The sequence below is a fragment of the Heliangelus exortis genome, chromosome 7 (assembly GCF_036169615.1).
Source record: "Heliangelus exortis chromosome 7, bHelExo1.hap1, whole genome shotgun sequence".
NCBI classification, from domain to species: domain Eukaryota; kingdom Metazoa; phylum Chordata; class Aves; order Apodiformes; family Trochilidae; genus Heliangelus; species Heliangelus exortis.
The window spans coordinates 12,748,561-12,774,592 of NC_092428.1; the positions used below are offsets into that span (position 1 = coordinate 12,748,561).

At 41.6% G+C, this 26,032-nt stretch overlaps 1 protein-coding gene across 5 annotated transcripts in view; it reads left to right on the top strand.

Annotated features, from left to right (window-relative positions):
* Positions 1-26,032, top strand: part of PRKG1 (protein kinase cGMP-dependent 1) — a 426,892-nt gene that overhangs the window by 279,261 nt on the left and 121,599 nt on the right. For all 5 annotated transcript variants that reach the window (XM_071748882.1, XM_071748881.1, XM_071748883.1 and 2 more), the window contains one exon: positions 23,220-23,283. In XM_071748882.1, coding sequence (XP_071604983.1) covers positions 23,220-23,283 — 64 coding nt within the window. The remainder of the gene's footprint in view (positions 1-23,219; positions 23,284-26,032) is intronic.

The following is a 26,032-nucleotide window of genomic DNA, read 5'->3' on the forward strand; positions in this document are numbered from 1 at the left end:
GTGACTTTGTCTCTGCTGGTGATGCCCTTGTTGATGCAGCCCAGCATCCTGTTGGCAGTCCATGGAGGAGCACGGTGGAGTAGTCTCTGCATAAGTGTGGTGTAGTCCTGGAAGGACCATGGTGGGATAAATGTGGATTTGTAGCCCCTGAAGTGTCACAAGTGGGCAGACATGAAGCAGCAACCTGTGTAGGATCATGGAGAGGGAATGATGTGGATCTGCAGGCATGGAACACCCTAAGCCAGAGTTGGTGACTGTTTCCAAAGCAGCTGTGACTCTGTGTGCAGCCCAGGCTGGAGCAGTTCCTGAAGGACTGCAGCTGGTGGGAGGGACTCATGTTGGAGGGGTTCCTGAAGGACTCTCTCCCAGGAGAGGCACCCCACACTGGAGTGGGGGAAGAATGTGAGGAGTCCTCCCCCTGAGGAGAAGAGAGTAGCAGAAACACCAGAAACAGAGTCAGTGGGGAACTGACCCTGAACATCCACTCCCTGTCCCCCTGTGCCGCTGAGGGGGAGGCAGGAATGAAGTAATCCAGGCCTGGGAAGAAATCAGGGGAGAAGGTATTAAGATCTAGCCATGTTTTCTATTTCTCCTTGAAGATTAAATTAAGCGTTTTTTTCTTGCCAAGTTGAACCTGTTTTTTGTCTGTTACTATAATTGAGGAGTTAAAACCTCCCTCTCCTTGTCTCGATTAATGAGCCTTTGGGTGGATTTTCTCACTGGGGGCAGGGGGTGAGTGAGCAGAGGCCGGGCTGGTACCAGCTGAGCTTAAACGATGACAGCCAGTTTCCCACCCACTGCACAGACCACTTGAAAAGGCCATAATGAGTTAGTTTTTCCTTAAGGAGTCCATGGGGGATTGTATCAAAAGCCTTGAAAAAGTCCAGGTAGATGATGCCCACCACTCTCCATGCATCAAAGTGTGTTACTTTGTTGTAGAAAGCAATTAGGTTTGACAAGCATGATTTGCCCCCAATAAATCCATGCTGACTTTCCCCAGTCGTGTGTTTCAACTGGCTTGTGATACTCCCCAGGAGGATTTGCTCCATGGCTTTAGCAGGGACTGTAGTGAGGCTAATGGGTCTATAATTGCCTGGGTCCTCCTTGGAACTCTTCTTAAAGATGGGGATGACATAAGCCTTCCTTCAGTGTTCAGGGACATCTCTTGATCCCCAAGACTTCTCAGAGATTATGGAGAGCGTCTTCACAATGACATTTGCCAGCTCTCTCAGCCTGGGGTGGATGGCATCTGAACCCATCAATTTGTACAGGTCAAGCTTCTGTAGTAGTTGATACACCAGCTCTTCCTTCAGTGATGGAGGGTCAGTGTCTGCACCAACTCAAACTTTTGTTCTTAAGGCCTAGGACATAGCAGCACTGGTAGACAGGTGAAGGTGTTGAGAAACTCTGCCTTTTAGCATTGTTGATGAGTAGTTTACCTATCCTATTTAATGTATTGCAGGCCAGTATTATTCTTCTGTTTCTGCTTGTTGTTAATGTATCTGAAGAACCCTTTCTTTAAGTTTTTGACATCTTTCTTTCCTAACTACATCTCTGCATACCCTGGTAATGGCCTTGTAATTTTCAACCAGTAATGTTCCACTTTTCAAACTCCGGTACATTTCCCTTTTGGTTCTGAGCAGACTCAGAAGCTTGCAGTTTATCCATGGGTGTTGCTTGTTCTGCCTACTTCTCTTGCCTTTTTCTTAACTAGAAGGGTGTCCTTGAAAAACTCCCAACACTCACTGGCTCCTTTACCCTCCATGGAAGCTTCCCATAGGATCCCTTCCAACTGACCTCTGAGCGACCTGAAGTTTGCTCTTCTGAAATCTAAAACATTTATTCTTGAATTGATCTTCATCATGTTCAGCAATATCCCAAACTCCACAATATTGTGGTCACTGCATCCAAGTCTGTCCCCAACCGAGATATCACAGAGCAGGTGTGTGAGTAGTAAGTCCAGCTGTGCCCCATTCCTGGTTGGCACATCCAGCATTTGCGTGAGGAAGCAGTCTTCACATTCCAGGAACTTGATTGATGTTAGGTGAGCTGCAGTGTAGCTCTTCCAACCAACATCTGGGTAGTTAAAGCTCCCCTAAGGACCAGGTTTTGTTGACCTGAAGTTTGCCAGACTGATCCAAGTGCCACTTCATTGGTCACATTGGCTTGGTTTGGGGGTCAGGAACAGATGCCTGCTGTAAGGTCATCCTTGGAGACAACCCCTCTGATTCTGACCCAGAGGCATTCAGCAGGGCTACCACAATTAGCATAGTTGGCTTCTATTCATTCAAGGTTTTCCTTAGCATAGTGTGACTTCTCTACTTCTCCCCTGCCTGTCTTTACAGAACAGCCTGTAACCTTCTAGCATGATTCTCCAGTCATCTGACTCATCCCACCATGTTTCAGTTATTCCTATGATATCATAACTATCTGACTGGGCAGAGATCTCCAGTTCCCCCATTTTATTTCCCAGACTGCATTCATTTGTATACATACACTCCAGGAGGTTGACCTTTTGCTTTAAGAAGACAGCTGAGGCACTTTTTACACTGGTTGGTCTGCTTTAATCCCATATCACATGTAGTGGTGTTAGTGGGGTGATCGTTGTCATTTTGGTCCCTCCATCCAGGTCTTTCATCTTAAAGCATGCCTCACCAAGCTGGCCAGTTGGTACTGACATGGTGCTCCCAGGCCCTCCTCCAGTAAGCCCAGCTTTATCCCCACCTCCCTTGGAGTTGAGTTTAAAGGGCTTTCTATGAATGTTCCTAGCTCCTGAGCCAGAGAGGGACAAGAAACCTTGAGAACAAATACTTTTCCTGGAAAGACGGTGCAGGTCAGGGCAGGCCACCAGAGAGGTGTGTGTGGGGGGGAAATCTCTGTCTTTGGGAGTAGGAAGTGTCAAAGATTTCAGGAAGAATCTCATATGCCAGTTTTGAATTTGTTGGAGCCTCTTAGTGTTTTACTGTTGAGGTTGGGGAACTGGTACTAGGCAGAGTGGAATTAAATGCAATCTGGCAGCAGGTGGGTAGCCATGAACTAATGTAGAGGATGCTTCAAGGTAGGGGGAAGAGCCTTCCCTCCTGTCATACCCAGCCACAGAGGAGAGTAGTGACAGAAGACCAACATGGGTATGCTGGTTACCAAGCCAGTGTACTCATGGTGGTGAATGTTTCCAGCTTTTGGATCTTCTTGCTGTCTCCCTTTTTTAATCTCTTTTATTTGTTCTGTTTTTCTTACAGTAATGAGCACTTCTAATGAGCTTTGGCCTCAAAGTAGTGGCACATGTTTCCTGTGATTTCACATTTCAAATTAACCGTCTAAAACATAAACCATACTTTTAAAATTGACTGTTAAGTAAATGTAGCTGTGACTTTTTCATCCAATTTTCTTGATGAAAGAAAAAAAAAAAAAAGTGAGGGGTTTTATATGCCTGAATAGTTAAAAACCTAATCTTTTTATTTCACGTTTACATGCTTATCATGGCAAAATGTCACAGCAAGAAATAATACTTCCCATGGTCACTACCACACAAATGAAAAATAGGTCAGGCAGGATCAGCTTCATTGCCATGGCAACTGTCTAATCACTTGTGGAAAAGGCTAACTGGAGCCTTAGTGCTTTTTCTTTACAGTAGTTTCGTTTCTGGGTCTTAAACAGGCTTATTTTTATAATGACCTGATGGGCATCGAAATGGCAATAAACAGCAGTTACCCTCCTAATGGCCTGTGTGTAGTTCAGTACAATATTTTCAGCTTTTTTATATATTTCTGCACACTCAAGGTTGCACTTTGTCAATGAGGAGCTCTCAGTTGAAGAGTGTACAGGAATGTCCTCCCCCTGCCCCTTGGGAGGGCCATGCTATGCTGCAGCTTGGTGAGAAACTTGAGCTGTAGGTGTTTCTAGCCATCCTGACATAAGGACAGTGAGGTTGTTGGGGTTTTGTTTTTATTCTGAAATCCAGCTCCAGTGTTAAAACTACAGGACAAATAGGACATGTGAAAGTCTTAACTGATTGGCTTCAGTTTTCAGTTAGTGCAGTGAGTTTTTTCTCCTGTGAGAAGCTGCTGAAAGCTTCCCTGGCTCCAAGTCTGGCCCTGCCTCTGTCCAAGTCTGAGCAGGTTAAAGGAGCTGGATGTGCCTCTGTGAGTAACATATTCAAGAAGGGGAAAATGAAATGCAAAAAGACCTTCAGAGCAGAGGAGAGGAGGAGGTGAGAAAAATGCTGGAGCAAAGATCCCAAGGTTGATGAGGAAGGAGGTGCCCAAGCAGAGATTTCCCCTGCAGCCTGGGGCTAGGTGGGAGCTGCCCCCCTTGCAGCCCATGGATGAGCAGGTGGAGCACTCCCTGAGTATCACAGTGGGGCAGAGATGGATGCGCAGCCTGTGAAGGATCACAGAGAGGCAGATGTGGATCTGCAGCCATGGAGGACTCTGGTGGGACAGGCATGAATCTGCAGCCATTGAGGACCCTGGATGTGACAGTTCCCAAACCACTCTGTGACTCTGTGGGTTGCCTGTGCTGGAGCAGTCTGTTCCTGAGGGACTACACCTCATGGGAGGGACTCATGTCAGAGTGTTGAAAGTTAAGTTGTTGTGTCCAGGGAAGATAGGAAAACCTGGGATAGCTGGAGTTGTGCTCCATAGAATGATGACGGTCTTAGGTGGTACAAGTTCTTTGGAGAAATAAGTGGTCATGGGATAGGAAGGTTATCAGTGACACCTTTGTGTGCCAGCCAGCGTTGAGAAGGCAAGCATCCTCTAATGGGGTCAGTGCAAAAGACTACAGCAAAAGTCACAGAAAGATACTATTTCTTCACATGATCTAATTGGCATTTATTTTGTGTAAATCAGAAAGTTCCTGTACAGATTCATAAGTGGAGGCATTTTGGTAATTGTTACTTAAGTATATTTAGACAGATCATGAAGAAGTGGTGTTTCTCTCTGCTGGAGAAGAGTGGCTGGTGCTTCCCAAGAAAACCACAGTAAAAAAAAAACAGCTACAGATGGTTTTGTAAGTGGACTTGCATATGAAAGACTTTAGCTTTCATTTCATCTTTCCTTATGGATGGCTGATAATTATCACATTACCCAGCTAACCCAGCTGTGGGTGAGAAACAGAATGATGGGAAAATGGGAATTGATGTTCCATTTGTCCCTGCAATCCTTTTATTTTTTTTTTTTTTTTTTTTCTGGGTCATTTGGTTAAATTTTTTGAAAAATCTAGTACAAGAACAAAGATTTCTTCAAGAGTCCGATTAACTGTCACTACAGTGAACTCCTAATAAACACAAAGCCCTTCAGATTTCCTCATTTGAATAAAAATCACATAGTCATATTTTGCTGATTGGAAATCCTTTGGGGATTTATCCATGTTGATGTCTGTGTTCAAGAAAAAATGAAATAGCATTTATGGGCCCTTAGGAGCTTTGAAAAAAATAGATTAGGACTTCCTCTGCAAATTGGAACCATGTGTATGGGAATATAAAACACATGGATTGGTTGAGCTCCTTCTGAAGGAGTGATTTTAACCTTCATTTAGTAATCTGGATGAAACAGTTGCTGACTGCAAATAAACAGTGTTGCTGAATACAAACTCTATTGAGGAGAAAAATGGGCAGGGGTTTTGAATTTGTCTTGTCACAATGCATAACTCTGGAGCACATCTTGTACTCTGAGCTGTATTAAAGGCCAAATTAAGTAAAGAAGCAGGCATGCTTGCAAAGGAACAGCTCATTAAACTCTAGTCCTTCATTGGGCTGGCTGTTTGGAGGCATGCAGCAAGGCCACCCTTTGATACTTTTTGGCAAGGAATGGCACATCTAATTTTGGCCTTGGCATTACAAAAAGGTGGTGTAACATCTTCTAGGGACATGAAAGCATACTGCCTGGGAGATGAAGCCTCAGAGCAGGAAAAGCTGATTGCTATTTGGGTGCAATTAGAGGTGTGAATGAAATATTGTGCTAATATTATGCTGTATTCATAGGATAACGGTGATTCATAAGCAAAAGGAATTATTTTTGGATGTAGATTGTATCTCTGGAAAATGTTTGGGATGAAGCATGCTTTAGTGTGTTACACTAATACAGTCTGTGTTTATCTACTTTTATATCATATATATTGCAATACTAAGTAGACTCACATGCCTACAGCTTGGGGACCTTGTCAATAGCTAGCTTGGAAGGTCAAAGAATAAAATTTTCATTAACAAATATTTGAAATAAATCTTAAGAAAGTGGCTTAGGGAGCTTTTACTGTTTCTTTGCTCAAAGCGATGGGTTCTACTCCTCTTGACACCCAAACAAACCATGCATGACTTCTGATGGACCTTGAAGCAAAGGGAATATGTTAGACTTTAACTTTCACTGTTCGTGGTCAGGTAATGCCTCCGAAGTTGTCGTGCTTGGCTGACAGCAGTGCTGCTGTCACAGCAGTGGGTTTCTGAGTTTCACCCAACAGCCTACGTGAGAGCAGTGGGAGATTGCCATGGTGGTCTGAGCATGGCTGGCAGAGCATGATGGATGGGAGTGACTCATAAAGCTTATTCCACTACCTGACCAGTTGCTGGAGATATTTTCTGTCTCTTTGTGATTTTCACTGTTCATAATCCATCTGTTATCTGCATGTTTCTTTTTCTCCGTCCTTGGAGTAAGATGAGAAGCAAGATGAAGGTGATAAGTTTTGATCTTCTCTTTGAATAACCCATGGTATGACATAACTGGTGAAATTAAATAACCAGTGGGTAGGAAACTCATTGGAGTTTGATCTTCAAAGGCAATAAAAAATGTTGGCAATGTCTTTTGGCATGAAACAGTAGCCTTGTCATGGAAGAAACTTACACTAGGGAGAATGCTTTGAAAGTGGTACCCATGCCCTTACTATTGTTTCAGCCCGAGTGCTTGCTATTCTGATTATTTGAGGTTATTTTTAGCTCATGATTGTTGAATGCAGTATACAGGCGTGCACAGTGTTAAGTCTTGGATGGAGACTAAACCTCTGGTGTACAAACCAGGTTTAAGAAGGAGGTTGAGGGGGTTGAGAAGTCTTGTAGACAAGAGGTCATGGGGCTCTGAAGTCCTAGAAGTCCTCATAGTTGCAAGAGGAACCCCATGTTGCTGCTGGTTTGAACATTGTGGTCTGTTGTTATGGGGAGGGTATATTGTGCTAATGTGAGAACAGAAAGACTATTTGCTTATTCTGATGACAAGATGCTTTTCCAAGAGGAAAACACTTTGAATAGGGTAAGATCTTGGTTTCATTGTTGTACTTGAAGGTTAGAAAAGACCCTGCTTATATCACTCTGCAAGCACATCTTCGTTCATCTCTCTTGAGTAGAGTACATACATACATTGTGGTTTATATTAGCAAAGTACAAGAAAGATAAAGGACAGTCTTTGATGTGATTAGAAGTAGCTCTTTAGATGTATATCTCATTTGTCAATTGTAATTGTCTTGACATTTGGCAGTCTGCATTATACATACAAATAGTAGTTTCCCTTCAGAATGGATTAACAAACTGAAGTATGAAGATGTGGAAAGTATTCAGCTAAAGATAGTCAATTATAATTAGAAGAAAATAAACTGTTACAGAAAGTAGCCATCAGCATTTATGACCGTAGATGTTGTTCAGAAGCTTTTGTTTAGTGGGATATCCTGCAGAGTAAAATTAACTCAATTGCTAAATTCCCACCAAGTATTTTTGGCAAATTGATTGTTTTGTCTCTTGCCCCTAGTCTGTGGTGTCTCTGTGTCACAGTTACTGTGAAAATATTCTGTAAGTGATGTGAACCAGTTTTTTGATGAATGGTTGACATTATGCACCCATGAGTGCTGAGAGAGCTGGATGATGTTGTGGTGGCACTCCATCATTTCTGAAAGATCATGGAAAATGGCAGAGGTGCCTGAGGACTGGAGGAAAGCAAATGTCACCCCAATCTTCAAAAGGGCAAGAAAAATCCAGGAAACTACAGACCAGTCAGCCTCACCTCTGTCCCTGGAAAGGTGATGGAGCAGCTCATTCTGGAGGTCATCTCTAAGAGCATGGAAGAAAAGTTATCAGGAGCATGGATTCACAAAGGGGAAATCATGTTTGACTAATCTGATAGCCTTCTATGATGGTGTGACTGAATGGGTAGATGCAGGGAGAGCAGTGCATGTTGTCTACCTTGACTGTAGCAAGGCTTTTGACACTGTCTCCCTTAATGTTTTCATGGACAAGCTCATAGAGTGGGGGTTGAAATGGTGAATAGTGCTAAAGACTGAAAACTGGTTAAACAATAGAGCTCAGAGTGTTGTGAGCCATGGTGCAGAATCCAGTTGAAGACCTGTAACTTGTGGTGTTCCCCAGAGGTCAGTCCTGGTTCCAGTTCTATTCAGCATCTTCATCAATGATTTGGATGAGGGGACAGAGTGTGAGCTCAGCAAGTTTTCTGATGGTACAGAACTGGAAGGAATGGCTGATACACCAGAAGGCTGGGCAGCCATTCAGTGAGATATGGACAGACTGGGCAAAGGGGGACCTAAGAGCTTCAACAAGAAGAAGTGTAGAGTCCTGCATCCAGGGAGGAGTAACACTGCTCCAGTACAGATTAGGGCCTGACCTGCTGGTGAGCAGCTCCATGGAGAATGATCTTGGAATACTGGTGGGCAATGGTATCCATAGGATAGCAGTTTGCTTTTGTGGCCAAGGAGGTCACCGATATCCTGGGGTGCATTAAGAAGTGTGTCCAGCAGGTTGGGGGAGCATCTCCTCTCCCTCTGCCGTAGTGAGAACACATCTGGAACATTGTGTCCAGTTTTGTGCTCCCCAGTTGAAAAGGGCTATGGATATACTAGGAAGAGCCCAACAGAGGACTGCAAGCATGATCAGGGGACTGGAACATCTGTCTTACAAGGAAAGGCTGAGAGACCTTGGGCTATTAGCCTGAAGAGAAGATTGAGAGGGGATCTTAAAGTCATAGAATCATCCAGGTTGGAAAAGGCCTCTAAGATCATGTAGTTCAACCATCCACCTGACAGCCTTTTCCTCATCTTTTGTCACCATGCATCTTCCTGCATCTGGTTAGGTGATGGAGGGTCTCCATGGTCTTTCTTTTGTTGTTAATATATTTATAAAACTTCTACTTATCCTAAAAGCATGCAGGCCAGATTAATTTCTAGTTGGGCATTGGACTTCCTAATTCCCTCCTTGCATCTCCTCACAGCATTTTTGTAGTCTTGATGAGTGGCCTGCCCCTTCCTCCAAAGATCATAAATTCTCCTTTTCTCCTTGAGAGCCAAACAGAGCTGTTCATCCAGGCTGCTCTTCTGTGCTGCTGGCTGGCCTTACAGCACACGGGGATGGCTGCTCCTGGGCCTTCAAGACTTCCTTCCTGAAGAGTACTCAGCCTTCCTGGCTCCTATACCCTTGAGAACAGATTCCCAAGGGATTATGGCCATCAGGCTGCTGGAGAGGGTGAAGTTTGCCCTTTGTAAATCCAGGGTTGCAGTTTTGCTACGCCCCCTCCCGGCATTTCTAGGAATTGAGAACTCCAGCAGTTTGTGGATGCTGTGCCCAAAATGACTTCCAACCATCACATCTCCTACAAGCCCCTTCCCCCGTTCACAAAGAGCAGGTCTAGCAGGGTACTTTCCCTGGTTGGTTCCCTCACCAGCTGTGTTAGGAATTTATCTTCAGCACACTCCAGGAACCTTCAGGACTGTTCCCTTTCTGCCGAGTTGTAATTCCAGCAGACATCAGGGAAGTTGAAGTCCCCACAACAAGAGCAAATGACCGCCAGATTTCACGTGGCATTTAGAGAAGAGTTCTTCCAACTCACTGCTCAGGTTGGGAGGTCTGTAGCAGACTTCCACAGTAATGTCAGCTTTGTTGCCCTTGCCCCTAATCCTGTCCCATTCTGGTTAGAAAAAGTTTGTCCCAGTCAGTGTGAGAAGATGAAGGTACAGAGCAATGTCAGGCCAGGGATGTCAATCACCTCAAGCAAACCTGCCTGGTGCTAGAGCATGACCTGAGGTATTCTTCTAAGTTAAATAATTTCAAACCATTGTATTGAAATAACTCTACAAAATATCTTAGGAAAAACAAGCAGTCAGCACCACAACATGGAGCATTTCGTATCCTCAGTGCTGAATTCCTGCAGATGTTTGCACTTGAATTGGGGCAGCCAGAGGAGGAAAGCTCATGTCTTTGCCCATGTTCTGGGGGGGGTCTCAGCAATCTCCCCATCACAGTGGGGGGGAAGACCAGGGAAGAAGAAGACAAGAAAGATCTCAAGAACCCATGTGAGGAAAAGATGGATTGCTATTTCTGCTTCTAGGCCCAGTTTTAAGTAGCCTTCTGGGAATCTTGAGAAGAATTAGTGACTCTTATAATCACAGGTGATAAATTATCTGTTAACTTATGTTGACTGTGCCAAAAACAAGAGTTGACCAGGCTGTCCTGAAAGGTTTTTTGCTGCTTTGGCTAAGAGATAAAAATGGGGGAAAACACAAAGCATTGTGGTCCATGGCCAGTTGCTTGAGACTGGTTCAAGTCAAGAATAACCACGGGGTTATGTTCTTTCCATGCCTTGTCTCCAGGGGCAGGCTAGCTTCAGTCTCTTGGTGATTTTAATATAAATAGAGGTAGGAAAAACATCTAAATAGAGAAATACAAACCTGGGAGGTGCAAGTAGACAGCATTTAAGAAGAGCAAAAATAGATGACAGCAGCTTCATTGTCCCCATGTCAGAGACAGCTGTCCACAGCAAACTCAGGGATGAGTCTCTGAATCTCAAATAAGTGTCAAAGTTCTGTTCTGAGTGGGAATAAATTTAAAATGTTAGTCCCCCCTTTGCTGCTATATGGTCATCAGAAAAGTAGTCACGTAGATAATTTGACAGTCTGGATAGGATCTCCAAAGATTAAATTGTATCTATTTTTTTGTTTTATTTCAGGAAATGAATTCTGATTTCACACAGGGTCCACAATCTTGTTAATACTGTTACAAATCACAGTTTGGAATCAAGCTGAAGTGGACCTAGTCAGGTTACTAACGGAGCATTTTTCTTTGGAGACCTTAGAGCAGTTCAATAAATGGTGCCATTTGAATGAAAATCTATTAAATGTTTTTACATCCAGTCAGAGACTGGTCTCATTTTCCTGTGTGTGCTACATTTGCATATCATCATAATTTTATGCATTTGTCCTCAGCTTGCATGGGATTAATTTTTAATGTGCAGGCAGAAGGTAACGTTTTTGTCTTTTATGAGCATCAGAAATACATTTTAAATTCAATTACATACTGTCTCTGGAAATACAACACAAGTGACTTGCCAATAAATACAACCCAGAGATTACCCAAAACCAAGGAGGACAGTAATCACCAGAGTGACTTAAACTGTGGGAACTCAGCAATGAATCACTTCTGACTTCAAAAAAATACAAGTTAATATGTATTAGGAAGAATAAACTTCATATAGACACTGATAAACCAGAGTAATTATTTCTGGAAGAAAATGAAAGCAGTTTCTACAGCTCAGTGACAAGAAAGTCAGCCTGAGTCCCAGCAGCTCACAGTGCAATTAGACTTATTTATTTTAAAGCACAGAGAGAATAGAACGGGCAGGATGTACAATGAAAATTATGTCACAGAATATGCTTGCAGGAATTATGCTGTAGAATTGGACTGTAGATGAGGACAAGCCAGTCTCAGGCTGAAGTGTCCTCAGAGAGATAGTAAAAATCCTTAACTTCTTAATAATTTAGAAAATTACAACTGACCTGCAAATGATTTAGTATTCTGTTAAGCTGCTAAGGAGGAGGCTAAGGACAACCAGCTGGCCAAAGCACTCTGCAAATCAATACAATACTGATTTTAATGAGAAAATCTGAACTGCTAGACATGCAAAACTTTGAAGATAACTTTCAAAGCAAATTAGAATATCCTTGTGCATGAGCACACACATCCATATACACAGGATTTTTAATGCTTACAGCAGGGTGAAAAGATTAAAGAGATTATTTTAAGAAAATCAGTTTGTCTTGATTTTCAAAACAACTAAATGAAATCTCTACTGGAGTGGGTAAATATAGAAGAAATCAGCTTTTCTTTTTTCTTTTTTCTTTTTTTTTTTTTTTTCCTAGAGTATAGAATAACAGAGTAGTTTGTGTTTGAAGTGCCCTGAGGAGGCAATGTTGAGCTAAAAAAAACAACGTAAAGAAGTCTGGAGGCAGATGACCTGTCCAGCATCTCCTCTACTCCACTGCACTTTTAGGGAAAGGAGATGCTTAGCATCTGTATCCCCTGTTGGCAGCAAGGGTTGCAATCCATGATGTGGATTTACGGAAGCAAATGGGATTTACCCTTCATATGATATGAGATCCAGGAGTTTTTGTTCCTCAGTGTGTTTTCAGATGACAAGTTAAACCAATGTTTCAGGACATTTCCAGCCTTCATAAGCACTTTTTCTGTCCTGTCTTCACAGGATCATGGATGTCTAAGGGACAACCAAAAAGTGACAGTCTCCTTAAGCTGCTAAGATCCATCAGGAGTTCCACAGACATAGGCTACCAAATTTTTCATAGAGAAAGGAAAAAGCATGTCTTTATAAGAAAAAATCCAGCTTGATCTTAGGTTCTCCTAAACAGCCAGTGCTGTTCTAGTACATCCCTGACTGCTCAAAACTGGGATATGAGATCAAAATCTCAGTTTATCTGGCTTCTAATTAAACTGGACCTTCCTTTTCTTTACCTGTAAGATGATCTTCACCATCTGACCTTTTTCCCATGTAGTTAATGATTACTCTGAATCCATACTGAATGACAAATCTGTTTCTCCAGTGAGTGTTAATGAAGCCTTTGTGGAGGAGGTTATTGGAGGGGAGCTGCCAACTGCAGGTTAAGTCAATGCTTCCATGCTCGCTGGTGCTGTGGCTGTGATCTGCATGGCTGTTCCAAAAATAAGTTATTCAGTACTTGGAATATTAAAAGGCATTTTGTTAGACATTGGTCACCTAAGAGGCATAAATTGCCTCATCTGAGAATTTGAGGAATGATCATCAGTAATATAGAAATGACTGAACTAGAAATGGAGTTATGAGTGTTGCTTTAAACAGCTGTTGCTCACATCTTTTCACTGTATTTTGATATATCAATGAGTCAGATCTTAATCTATAATGGCATTTGTAATTTAGGTGTCATGTGACCTTGAATAAATCAATGTACAGAAAATATCTATATTTCTCTTTGATAGGTAGAGCCATAATCTTACCGAGACAGCCTTCTTTCTCTAAAAAAAGAAACCCCTAAAAAAGCCAAACCTTTGCTGCTTACTGCCAAAACATTTCCTCCTTTCTCCAAAACTCTTTGTACATGGAGTGTGATGGGGATTGTGGTGCATCCGTGTAGCTAGATCTGTGCTCACGCAGACTCCAGATCCTTCAGTGGGAGAGGTATGTGGGTTGGACACCATGCTCCCAACAGGTTCTTTGGGATGAGTCTGGGCATAAAGTTACACCCACTCTTACCAGAAATATCTTCTGATTGAGAACTGGGAGCTTGTGTTAGGGTTGCAGTCCCTAGATGTGCTTGCTCTTTGAGCAAATGCTGAGGAAGCAGTAAGTGAAGATTGTTTTACAGCAGCTGAATAGGGTTACATTGAATAATTGAAATTGCCTTCTCAGCATATTGGCTTTGGGTTTTTTGTTACCCATTATATTTCGGTAATGGGCAACATTACCCTGTTTGTCATCAGAAGCTGGGTAATAGGGTTAGGATGAGGTTGTACTTGATGGTCTTGAAGGTCTTTTCCAGACTGAGCAATTCTGTGATTTTTGCCTGTCTGCAATATTCCCAATATGATTTTTTTTAAAGCAATTGAATTTTCAAATCTTATTTCAAACCCTTCACATTTATTTTATTATTTCTCCAATACAATCCAAGCCACTTGAAATTCCTCAACATTTTCATCTGCCTTCTATTTTCAGCAAAAGAAAAACAAAAAATAATGCTGTAGTGGCTTACTGTGAATGACAAATTTTGGACTCTTGAGATATAGGGGATTTATTGAGGGGTGAAGAAAAAACTGGCGTCATAAACTCAAAGATTAAATAGTGTTGCTGCTTTCTCTAATTTAATAAGGGGTCTGAAACATTCTGGAGAAATAGATGTATACCACTTATGGATAGAGAGGCATTTTAAAATTATTTGGTATGCTGAGCCTCCTAAAACATGTAGTACTACGTTTCAAGCAGGTCCAAACTGAACTCAGGCAAACATCTACATCGGTAACCTGTAACATCTTTAAAAAGTCATTCAGAGATAACAGAGATCCTCTATAGAAAGACACAGAGCAATAGGATTAGCATTCCCAAGAATATGAATAAAAGTCACAAGAAATAAGGAATTAAGATAAGCTGCCGTCTGTCAGCCTTCAGAGCTTTGCAGAGGGTAAATGTCCTGAATTGCACAGCAAAATCAATAGCACATGTGCAGTCCTTCCCAGTGCCACTGACAAATGAGCACACTGCTGGGAGAATGACTTTTCTTAAAATGGGAAGGGATTTGCTGGCTATATATCTTTGCCTTGGGCAAATCTCGAAGTCAGTGTTCATCTTACTACTCCAGCCGAGTAGTAATCATTCAGTGCTGTCCCAGGGCCTTGCAGGTTAGAAATAAGGAGGAAGGGATTTTTACCCATCAGTGTGTTGGGTTAGAGTAACTGAATTAGGGTGGTTAGGGTGGTCTGGGTGTTTTCCAGGTTACCTGGGATTCACGCCACCACTTCTCCACAGGAATGTCTGAAGTGCCTCTATCAGGCACCCTAAGATGAAGTTGTATGAGGCCCTCTCATCGCTTTGTGCAAACCTGGTTCCACAAAGATGAGAAGTGAGCCATTTCTGGACTCCAGTGCTTTTTTCATATTATGGAAAATAATATTATTTATTATTCCTCTGTGGAGAAGGTAACTAAGTCAATTGCTAGAGGACTATTCACAGTGATGATCTCCTGATCAAAAAGACTACAATCTACTTACTGACTTGTCCCTCAGTAAATCATCTCAGGTACATCAGTACAGAGTGAGGAGGTCAAGACTGCCTCCAAGGCTCATTTTGCTGCTTTTTGTTCTGTCTGGCAATTGATGACACTGCCAAACAGAGGGTCACCTGTGCCAACTTGCTATGCAGGAATGTGTCAGGCAGGATTTCTGTGGTTTTTTATCCCATTTTATTTAATTTGCTATAGTGCACAAAGTCTTCTGACTCTTTCTGTAGAAATTAACAATAACAATTAATAAATTGTATTGTAAACAATTAATAAATTAACAATAACAATTAAAAAAAGCACAAGATATGTACCTGTTTCGATGCTTGCTTTGTGAATCATGTAGGTTTGTTCAGTATCTCTGTTGGGGAGCAATTTTTTTTGAAAGTTCAATATTAGGGATGCAGCTCTCAAGTCCCTTTTGTTTGGTTGGTGTTGAAAGGAGTTTCTGGGAGAATGTGAACTGTCTGTGATTTCACATCACCTTAAAAACATTTGTAGCTGGTTTTTTTTTTTCCGTATATGTGTAATTATGAAGACAGAAAACAGTGGTAATCTTTTTAATACCTTCATTTCATGGTGATTTTGAAAAGGAGGGAGGTAGGAAGCAGCGTTACAACAGCAGCAAACACTGGAAAACAGGGTCCGTGCTTTGGAAATAGTGTTGTCAGTGTCTTTGTGACAAAGAGATTATTATGACAATTTGCTGTCAAGTGTAGTAGACATCTCTTAGAGATGAAATGCCTGGATGCAATTGCTTTTGAAGGTGTTGTAAATACCCAAGTTGGAGGAACGGGACATTCTGTCTGTGTATGCAAATGCCATTTGTCACTTCTTTAAATTCTATAATGTCTTCAAAATACTGATCAGCGTTTAATGTCTTTTGAGACACAGAACAAGAGTCAGTCTCAAACATCTTTCCTTTTCTAGGCACCATATTAGCATCTTGTGCTTTGTGTTTGTGTTCTGACTTCACTGTGGTGCTGCAGTGATGCATTTGTAGTTTCAGTTGAGATGCAAAAGCAGAAATGGGGCTCAGTGCACCCACTCCACAATTGTCCCTAGGGGCTGAATGATTTCTTACCAAACCTTCCAGAGCATGGGAGAAATGCTGGAGAGAAACTCTGTAACAGTAAACTTTTTTGAAGAGGTAATAATGACCTTGTAAACTATGGAGAAGTTAGCTTTGCTTGCATTACAAACGAAAGATCATAGAAACAAAGGTGTGAGGCTTCTTGTGACAGATCTTATTATCTTTAATAACTCATAGAAAGATGTTGGGAGAGGGGTGAGTTGGAAGGCACAGAAGATTTCCTTTAGGGCTATAGATATGATTTGTTTACAAATATAAATACCAACTGCTACCGCAGAAATAATCTCATTACTCCAAGGGTAATATCAGGTGTAGGTTTCCTCATAGGCTGACATTTTTGAGTGGTGTGAGTCTTCTGAGTCAAGTAATCAAAAATGTGTTTAAAGTTTAGTTCTTTTTCCAAAGTAGTTATTGCTGTTGAGCGTTTGTAGCTCTTTGGGAGCAATTCTTCTTTTCAAGATGACTAATACCATGCTTGAATGCACATAAAATTGATGAAGGGCTTTATATACCTGCTAATTTTTCTCCTTCACTCTCATCGTGACATCAACAATTATTTTTTTTTTTTAATTGTACAGTCTCCCTAGTGACAGCAAAATGAGATGTGGTAGGAGGCTGTCTCTGGTAATGAACCCCTGTCAACGAAAGACAGGGATTGACAAGAGTGAGGGAAAATAATACTCCTGAGTACCTTAATCCTTTGGCACCATGATAATCATTCCATCCTAAGAGGAAAAACATGCAGCCTTTTGTGCTTGCTTTACTTTAGTCTTTTGCTCATGGATGACTTCATTTACTTTCTTCATCTCTCCCATTTTCATATGTATGTATAGAAGCTCTTGCTATAGAAACAGTAGTCTGGGAGAAAAAAACTTGAATAAAATTTCCTTTGGGGAGTTTATTTACCAGAATACTGTGATATCAGTGGAAGAACTTGGTAACTGTGGCTGCAACATTTTCACTCTCTGATATTAACTATTGCAAATCATTTTAATGCTTTTGTAGCTTTAGCACAGCAGATGAGTTGTCTGTAGCATCTGCAGAGGTAATAGACTCTCTCTCCCTAAAAGCTGGATTATATGAGCTGCTTTCCAGGCCAGATGTAAGTGTAATTAATGCGAGCATGAGTGACTGTCGCACTCCATCGCCCTTTCTCCTTTTTCTCTCATATTCTTTAGGCTAAGCAAAGCCTGCAGGAAATGGCTTCAGGAAAACCAGCCCTGACTTACCAATTACATCTGTAATAGGGTAAGAATTGAGTTTCTGGAGAACTAAACTTTTATGAATTTATTTTCTGCCACTTATAGTGTGGTGGGTGCTACATATGAAAAAAAAAACCAAACCAAACCAAAAAAAGTAACAGAAACAAAAACTAAAAAAAAAAGCACAACAACACTTTATTCTCCGAATAATGCCTATTAATCTGATGGGAAGGAAGAATTTATACTGAGGCAGCAGTTTGCAATAGAAAATGAATGTACAGCTCCCTTGTTCCACACTGGCACTTGCACAAAGGCATCCAGCAGCTGTCTTGGCTTCAGGCACTACTTGCAGTTCTCGCCTTTCAAAGGAGATTCCCTGTCCTTCATTCCCTGCAAAATTGTTTTCATTTTCTCCCCATCAAGCCAATACCCAGCCCAGTCACTGGATGATCTCAGTGCTCCGGCATTTCTGGGCACTTCTGACACTGGGTAATTCCCATGGTATCTGTGAGCACCTTGGGAGATGGCTTTGCTGATGATCTGACACTCAACTTGCTTATCATGATGGAAATGCATTTGCAGAGTGCTGGAATGAAGTGCGTGGGACGATGCAAAACATAGAGGCAGGTCTTGCTTTGTGCTTCTGCATTCTCCTTCCTGGTCTGAATTAGAGTTTATTCCATAATTATAATTTTTTTCCCTCTATATGGCTGTATGAATATAAGTGATGGGGACAGGATCTGTCCCCTAAGATGTAAATGTTGCTTAGAAGAAATGGAGATTTTTTTCTTCTTTACTTCTGAAACTCTCTCCTCCAAGATCCCACTTTAGCTGATGCCAGCCAGATCTCAGGACAGCTATCAACAGGGGAAAGGTGAAACCACATGGGATTCTGTGGTGCTACGTGTCCTGGTTTAAGAAACAAAAGAGAAGACAACAGTAAAGATTACACTGTAAATTTTTCTAACCTTTGATGAAGGTGGCTGCAAACACATTTCTTAGTTCTGTTTTTTAAGGCCATGATCCTGGTGCAGCTGGCAGTCCCTACCTGACATAACTTGGTGGCCAATGAGCAGCAGCCCATATGTAGTGTTTTCACCCTGAGTTGTTGAAAACATCGGGTTTTGTGAGTATCCCCAATCAGAACTCAGCTTCAGTGTTGAATGCTAAACATTTGACATTGTCCAACACAACATACCAGGCTCTAAACTGGAACAATATGGATTTGATGGATAAGGAACTTCTGGATGGTCACACCCAAGGAGTTGTGATCAGTAGCTCGGTGTCCAAATGCAGACATGTGACAAGTGGTGTTCCTCAAGGGTTGGTATTCGGGCAGTGATAATTAACTTGTTTGTTGTTAACATGGACAGTGGCATTGAGGGCACCCTCAGTTGGTTTGCTGACAACACCAAGCTGTGTGGTGAAGTCAACACCCTGGAGGGAAAGGATGGCATCCAGAGAGACCTTGACAGGCTGGAGAAGTGGGATCGTGCAAACTGCATGAAGTTCAGCAAGGCCAAGGTTGAAGCAATCCCATGCACAAATACAGGTTGGGAGGGAAAAGGATTGTGGATAGCCCTGAGGACTTGGGGGTGGTGGTGGAGAAGAAGCTTACTGTGAGCTGTCAGTGTGTGCTTTGCAGCCCAGAAAGCCAACTGTGTCCTGGGCTGCATCAAAAGAAGCACAGACAGCTGGGTGAGGGAGGGGATTCTCCCCCTCTGCTCCGCTCTTGTGAGACCCCACCTGGAGTACTGTGTCCAGTTCTGGAGTCCCCAGCATAAGAAGGACATCGAACTCCTTTAGCATGTCTAGAGGAGAGCCACACAAATGATCAGAGGGCCGGAGTACCACCTGTATGAAGATAGGTTGTCAAAGTTGGGGTGATTCAGGCTGGACAAGAGGAGGCTCTGAGGTGACCCTATTGCAGCTTTCCGGTACCTGAATGGGGCCTACAGAAAGCTGAGGTAGTATTTTTGTACAGGCAGGTAGCCAAAGGACAAGGGGCAATGGTTTCAGACTTGAAGAGGGGAGATTCAGATTAGATATTAGGAGGAAATTCTTTACTAGGAGGGTGGAGAGACAGTGGAACGGGTTGAGCAGGGAAGTTTTGGAATCCCCATCCCTGGCAGTGTTCAAGGCCGGGTTGGATGGGGCCTTGAGCAACCCGATCTAATGCTAGGTGGCAGGGGGGTTGGATGTAGATCTTCCAGCCCTAGCCATTCTGTGATTCTGTGGTGATTCTGTGATTCTGGTCAGTAAGATTCCTTCAGAAAGATCCACAGTTATTTCTTTCAGAGAAGAGACAGTGCTGTCAGGGCATCTCAAATGTGGTAAATCAAGGATGTTAGTATTTTTAAACCTTCACTCCAGCTGGGTGCAAAAAATGCAGAGTTTCAGGGAAGGCAGACAGACTTAATTTCCTTTTACTGATCTGTTTTGATCTTTAAAGTGTGCTTACCTAGCTGGCCTAAAGCAGACTACAGTGACAACGACTGCATTTGTTACCATGCCAGCCAATAGTCGAAGATGAAGGGTTTGTTTTTGAGTTAACCCCCAAGGACCATCTGCTGCTGACTGCACCCTTCCTGCTGCTGACTGCATCCAGAGCTGGATGGATACTTTGTACCCTTCAAAAGTTTGGGCAAAGCTTATTGAAAATCTTGCGTGTCAGGCTGAGGAGAGGAGATGGCTAAGGACCGTGCACAGTTTTCTTGGTTGTTGGAAGACAAATGTCCTGCTGGAGTGCTGGCATCTGGGCCACTGGGTGTATCTTAGGGTAAAATTAATTGCCTGGCTAAAGCTAGGATTATTTAGAAGCCCTTTCTGGTGTAGAAGAATAATCTGATGGGATGCAGTGAAAGGATGAATCAGAGCTAATAAGGGATGTTGGTTCTACCTAGAAGTCAGAAGCAGATCACCAGGGTAAGGAAACCTGACCTTTCACACCACCTTCAGGTTGTGCTTCTTTGCTTTTCAGTTGGGATCTACATTCACAGTGGATATCTGGCTCAACTGTTTTCCCCTGTTTTGGCAGCTTCCTTTCACTTGTTAAGCTTTGTGTGAAAATGTGTCATGTTGCACTTCTAGAGACAACTGGAGTGTCTGCTCTGCCATTCCTGTAGACAGCAATCAGTTTCCCTTGCTGCCCCCACTAGCTATATTGCCTGTCATCACCTACAAAATATTCCATAGCTGAACAGTGTGGAATACAGGTAGCAAAAAGTCACCTCTCTTTGCCAGCATGAGCAGCTCCTCCATCACTGAAGCTGTTTCTCATGCTCCAAGAATATAACAAGGTTTGGGAAAGGGAGACTGGAAAAGGTCAGAGATTGCTTCTCCTCCTGTCACCTGTGGTGGCAGTCACACATCTTTTGTGATAAAGCATTGTGATGTTTGTGAATTGATATATTGTGAATAATCAGTTTTATTGCATTTGCTGTTAAAACTTTATTTCAATAAGTGATGGATCTGGTTTGCCTTGTTTTGTGCTACCAGCACCTTGACAGGGTTAACTGGAGGCATCTCTTCATGTGGACCTTGGACTGTACTTCTGCAAAGGGCCATATAAAATAGACAAAAAGAGTTTGGTAAAAAAATCTCTAAAAATAGCTCATCTGCTATTTCTCTGTTTCTCATGCATTTGGTCTATAATGGATGACTCTCACTACACTTCCTTGGATTGCACAGACATAATTATCTGTCAAAAAATAAGCTGGGATGCATTCTGCCCCAATTTGGGAGTGTAATGGTGCAAACACAGTAAAATTTGTCTACATGTCTGGGAGTATTTTCTTCTCCCACCAGTTTATTCTTCATTTAGGAATGCTAGAGTTGGTATAATGAACTTTCATTATATACTTAGGTCCAGACAATATATAATTCCTTTTTAATAATTTCTGTTTGTTCTTGTTACATTGTGGATCTATGTGCTTCCAATGAAAAAGGGTGTTTGCTAATGCAAAAAAAAAAAACCAACAAAACAAACAGATGTTAGTGAGAGCATGAACAATCTTATTTTTCTACACTTAGTTGGCCACCTCTGTCTTGTTATCAATTAACACATTCAGCTGATGTGTTTTGTTTTTTAAAGCAAATAGTGAAGCCTTCAAAATTTTCAGATTTCACTGTAGCATGGCATATGTTTAAGCTAAGAAAAACCAATGCTACTTTAATTGTGCTCACAAATTAAGTTTACTAGGCACTTCATGCTTGACCCCAGACAAAATCCTGGGATTTTCTGTCAAGGCCTTTGCAAGGTCTTCAGACCTCCCTTTGCTTTTATTGGTGGGTTTTATCTGGATGCAGAAGACACCAAATTGTGCATCTAGAAGGTGTTTGGGGCTCATGAAACATAGGTGGGGTGCCAGGACTTATTCCAAAGTTCAGGATTGCAAAAAAAGGTCTCAATTTTGGTTAGGTTTTGTAGCTCCCCCCATGGGGAGGGTAACTTTTCTGTGGTTACATGATCCAATGGAAAAAGTGAAATGTGTGAAAGGAAAAACATGATTGGTTTTGGGCAACACACGCCTCTCATCGGGGAGCTTGTCCCAGCAGCCCCTTCCCTCCTTCCTCTGCACCTGATCATTAATATTTCTGAAACTGGAACAACACATTGGGGATCTCAGTGTAATGTTAGGAGAGTTAATATGTATTCTCAGTGTAATATTAGGAGCAGTAGGACTATGCTGACACCGTGTAATGGTCATGATAAAGTAACTCTTAAGCAAATTGTTCTTAGAAATAGCCTCAGTAGAGCTATATCAGAGCAGTGCTAGGCTTGAGCTGGTGTTTCATGTAGGTAGATGTATGGCTGATTAGTCTAGCAATGACATGCATCTTTAATTAAAACAGATACAACACTACTTTCATGCCTCTGGAATGTATGTCTGTGTAGCATCACTTGATAATATTGATGAGCTTCAAGTTTTTATGGAAAATGGAGAATGAGAGACCAGGATGTTGCAGAATCACAGGTTGAGGTTGGCTGGGACCTCTCGAGGTCACCTTGTCCCACCCCTCTGTTCAATCTGGGCCACCCAGAGCTGGTTGCTGAGGACCATGTCCAGATGGCTTTTGAGTATCTTTGAGGAGAGACACTTCAAAACCTCACTGGGCAGCCTGCAAGGTAGTGGAGGTTTAAGATCAGGGTAATTTTCAAGAGATTGCAGACCCAACTTCATGTCCCTAATTCTTCTCCAGACTGAATTAAATATCAGTCCTGTGGATCCTGGGCTGATGGGTCTTCACTGCTCCATCAATCTCTCATCTCAAACAGCAGATGCAGCTCAACCTGGCAGATTGTTGGCCAGGGAAATGCTACCAAACAAGAGGAAAAGTTGTCTCTTTTGCAAAGACTTGGATTTGTCCAAGTCTCTTTCGCAAAAAACTTGGATGTAAAATTCCTTATAAAGTCTTGAATAATTCTCACAGATGCTGGTTTGTTGCTGACCCTGTACCCTCATCATCTGCATTTCTTATGTCTCTGTGTGGCTTCAGTCAGTCTTTGATCTGTTGCTGCTTAAAGCTGGTCTTTTCTGTCCCCTGTTTTGGTGTTATTTCTGGTAAAATGGAAGCAGAGCAGGAACAATTAGCACAGTCATATACGTTACTGAGCAGGTTTGCAGCACAGATTAAGTCCAGTAACTCCGTAATTGATTACTAATTGATTACCAGCTTTATGAATAGTTCTCCACATGATTACTGCAAGTGGTCTCCCATCAAATCAAAATATGTCTTGGCTCCTAGAAGAAGACCAGATTGCCACTTGCAAATGCTGGTTTTCTGGAGAACACTTGTTCAGCCCCAAACAATGAGGGCAAAGATTGATAAATGCTAAATGCAGGTTGGTTTATGAACTGTAAACATACAGGGATCCATTAATCGAGGTTTCTTCTGTATTGCAGTGTTCCCACATTCCAGAGCCTTCCTGAGGAGATACTCAGTAAGCTTGCAGATGTCCTTGAAGAGGTAAGTGCTTTTAATTTTGAGAGCTAATGAGTTCAGATGCAAGCCTTCTAATGGCAATATCCAGTCTCTTTTCTCTGGAAAAACAGCCTCACGATTTTGCTCCCAGTTGGGAGTTATGGTTGACTGTTCTGGAACATTGAGGTGACAAGAGGAGCTGTGTGAAAAATCAATCCAGTTTTGAACAGGGCTCAGTTTTAATTGGATTTTTTCTCATTTCCTGCCATGAACAGAAGGGAAACCACTATCTCCAGCTCCTGGTTCAGTGGTTGGAGAAGGAGAGATGAGGAAAGGTGGCCTCCTTTCAAATTTGATGGGAAACTTTTGTTAGAGGGAAATACCAAATCTTAAAGGAAGTGTCATGGAAAAAAGGTTCCTATAGAAGTTAGTGCAGAGAGGGGCCATGTAATACATGTTGAGTTGGCCCTGATGGAGCTGTGCTCGGCCTATCTGTCTGTAACTAGTATGGCATTAGTGTCTAGCATTTAAGGAGTTTTTATTAAACAAAAAAATAAACAAAACAAAAAACCCCAAACAAAACAAAACAACATCAACAAAACAACAACAAACAAAAAAAACCCCAAAACCACATAACAACAAAACCCACAAAAGCCCCAACCAAACTAAAAAATAAACCAGCCAAAAGGCCCACACTCAAAAAAAGGAAAAAAATAAATCCAAATCAACCCTTGAAAATGACACAAATCCCACTATCTTACCCTGTAAGTGAAGGTGGAAAATGGATGTCAAATATTTGATCTGAGTTGCAGGCAGTTTGTCCACAATGTTTAATCATACAGCACTCTGTTCATGGACTTAAAATTGCATGTGATTAAATATTACGTAAACTGTAAATAAAACCTTTCAGAATGTAGCCCTGTATGATTTAACTGCAGTAAATCTTTGCGTCCAACAATATTTTATTTAATTCCTTCTAGTAACCATGTTTATAGAAACACATTCACCTCTGCCATTGATTTTAAGCACCAGTGCTGATGACATTTAAGTTGATTTTTTCCATAGTGTTGATAGGATATTATTTCTTTGCTTTTTTATTTATTACACAGATAATTTGTGTGATTCAATCGAATCAAATTATTGTCTTTCAGAATAATTGCATAAGCTTTATTTCCTTTATTGACAGACATGTGCTGGGATTTAGAGAGAAAAGTAATAATAACTTGATATGCAGTGAATTAAGTTTGTTGTTCTCAAAGCCCCATGCCTTACCATAAACAGTTTAATTTGCTTGGCTCACAAACTAGCACTAAGCTGCTTAGCAAGAGTTAAGGGAAAGAATAAAGTCAATAAAACTTTTCAAGGAATATATAAAGTTTTATGGCATGGGAATAAATTTATAATAAATATCAATGAATAAATGAGGCACAAAAGCAGCATCTGTGGGTATAGCTCTGTACCCTTAGTGGGGAAGAGATGGCTGGACAAGTCCAGTCATCCTGATCTGTGCTGGAATATGCATCCTAATTGCCTGCTTGGAATCACCCTTGTTATTCCTTCTTGTTTTGTCTTTGGTTTAACATACTGTGTTTTACATAAACTGAAAAAAAAAAAAATCACTCTGCTATGGTATTTCACATTTTATATTTAACAGCATCCAACATGTTGAAACAAAGTGTCAATAACTTTTGTTTTATCCATTCTGTTGGTGTAAAAAGCATTGGATAAAAGTGACACAGCTTGAGGCAAGAGCAAAGATCAGTCTCTGTCTTCATGTCAAGTTTTCATGAAGTTTTTCTTTTGATACAGTGCTGTAAATAATGCAACACTTCTGTCCTGTGTTCTTTAAACAATTTTTAAAAATGCTTAACAATTTTTAAAAATGCTTAACTGAAACCCAGAGGCAGGAAAACAACCTGGTTTAATTGTCTGTTATCCAAATCAACCCTGGAAATAGCGTTATAAAGGTGGTGGGGAGGAATAAAGATCAGTGTTTGGTAACATAATTTCATTTGTAGAATAGAGGGAAGTAGTACAGCAAGTCCCTGCCATAACTCAAGAATTAACCAAACCTGAGGTAATTCCCTTTTCTCTTGTGTTGGGCTCTTACTTGTCCAAGATCCCACCCATGAGTGGAACTGCTCGTAACTTACACTGGTGAGAGCAGAAACAAGTCTGTTGAGCTCAGCTTTTGCCCATTCAGCTCCAGGCCAGCAACAGCCTGTGGTTTGGTCAAGAAATCCTTCTAAGGCTATGATTTCCCCACTTTCCAGTGCCTTGTCCTGGGGATGAAGGTTTCTCTGGCTGTGGATCATTGCTGTTTACACCAGTCAGAAAGCAGCTTTAGGTTGCTCCTATAGGTTTCATTCCAGGATTTGGGAATGGCTACAGGACCCTGGCACAGCTTTTCTCAGCACACAAACGTGACCTTTCTTGTCTTCCACTACATTTTAAGAATTGCATTAATCTTTCACAACAGTATCTATGAACAAGCATCAGTATAATATATATCTTTCATATATAGTACATTATATATATAGTTTATTAATATTTATTAACTTTTTATATATTTTATAGTGTCTCTCAAGTCCCTGAGTAATAGCCACAGTGATTTTCACAGTGGTGGGAACTGGAGCATCCCCTCCAGCACAGTGGTTGATTTAGTCAGGCTGTAATGCCATTTCTTCTGGAACAGCATTGCCTGGGCCCTCATTTTATTGGGTTGTTTATCCTCCTGCTTGCTAAGCATAATGTGTCTGCAGCTTGAAACTTAATTGAATGAGTGGAAAAATAG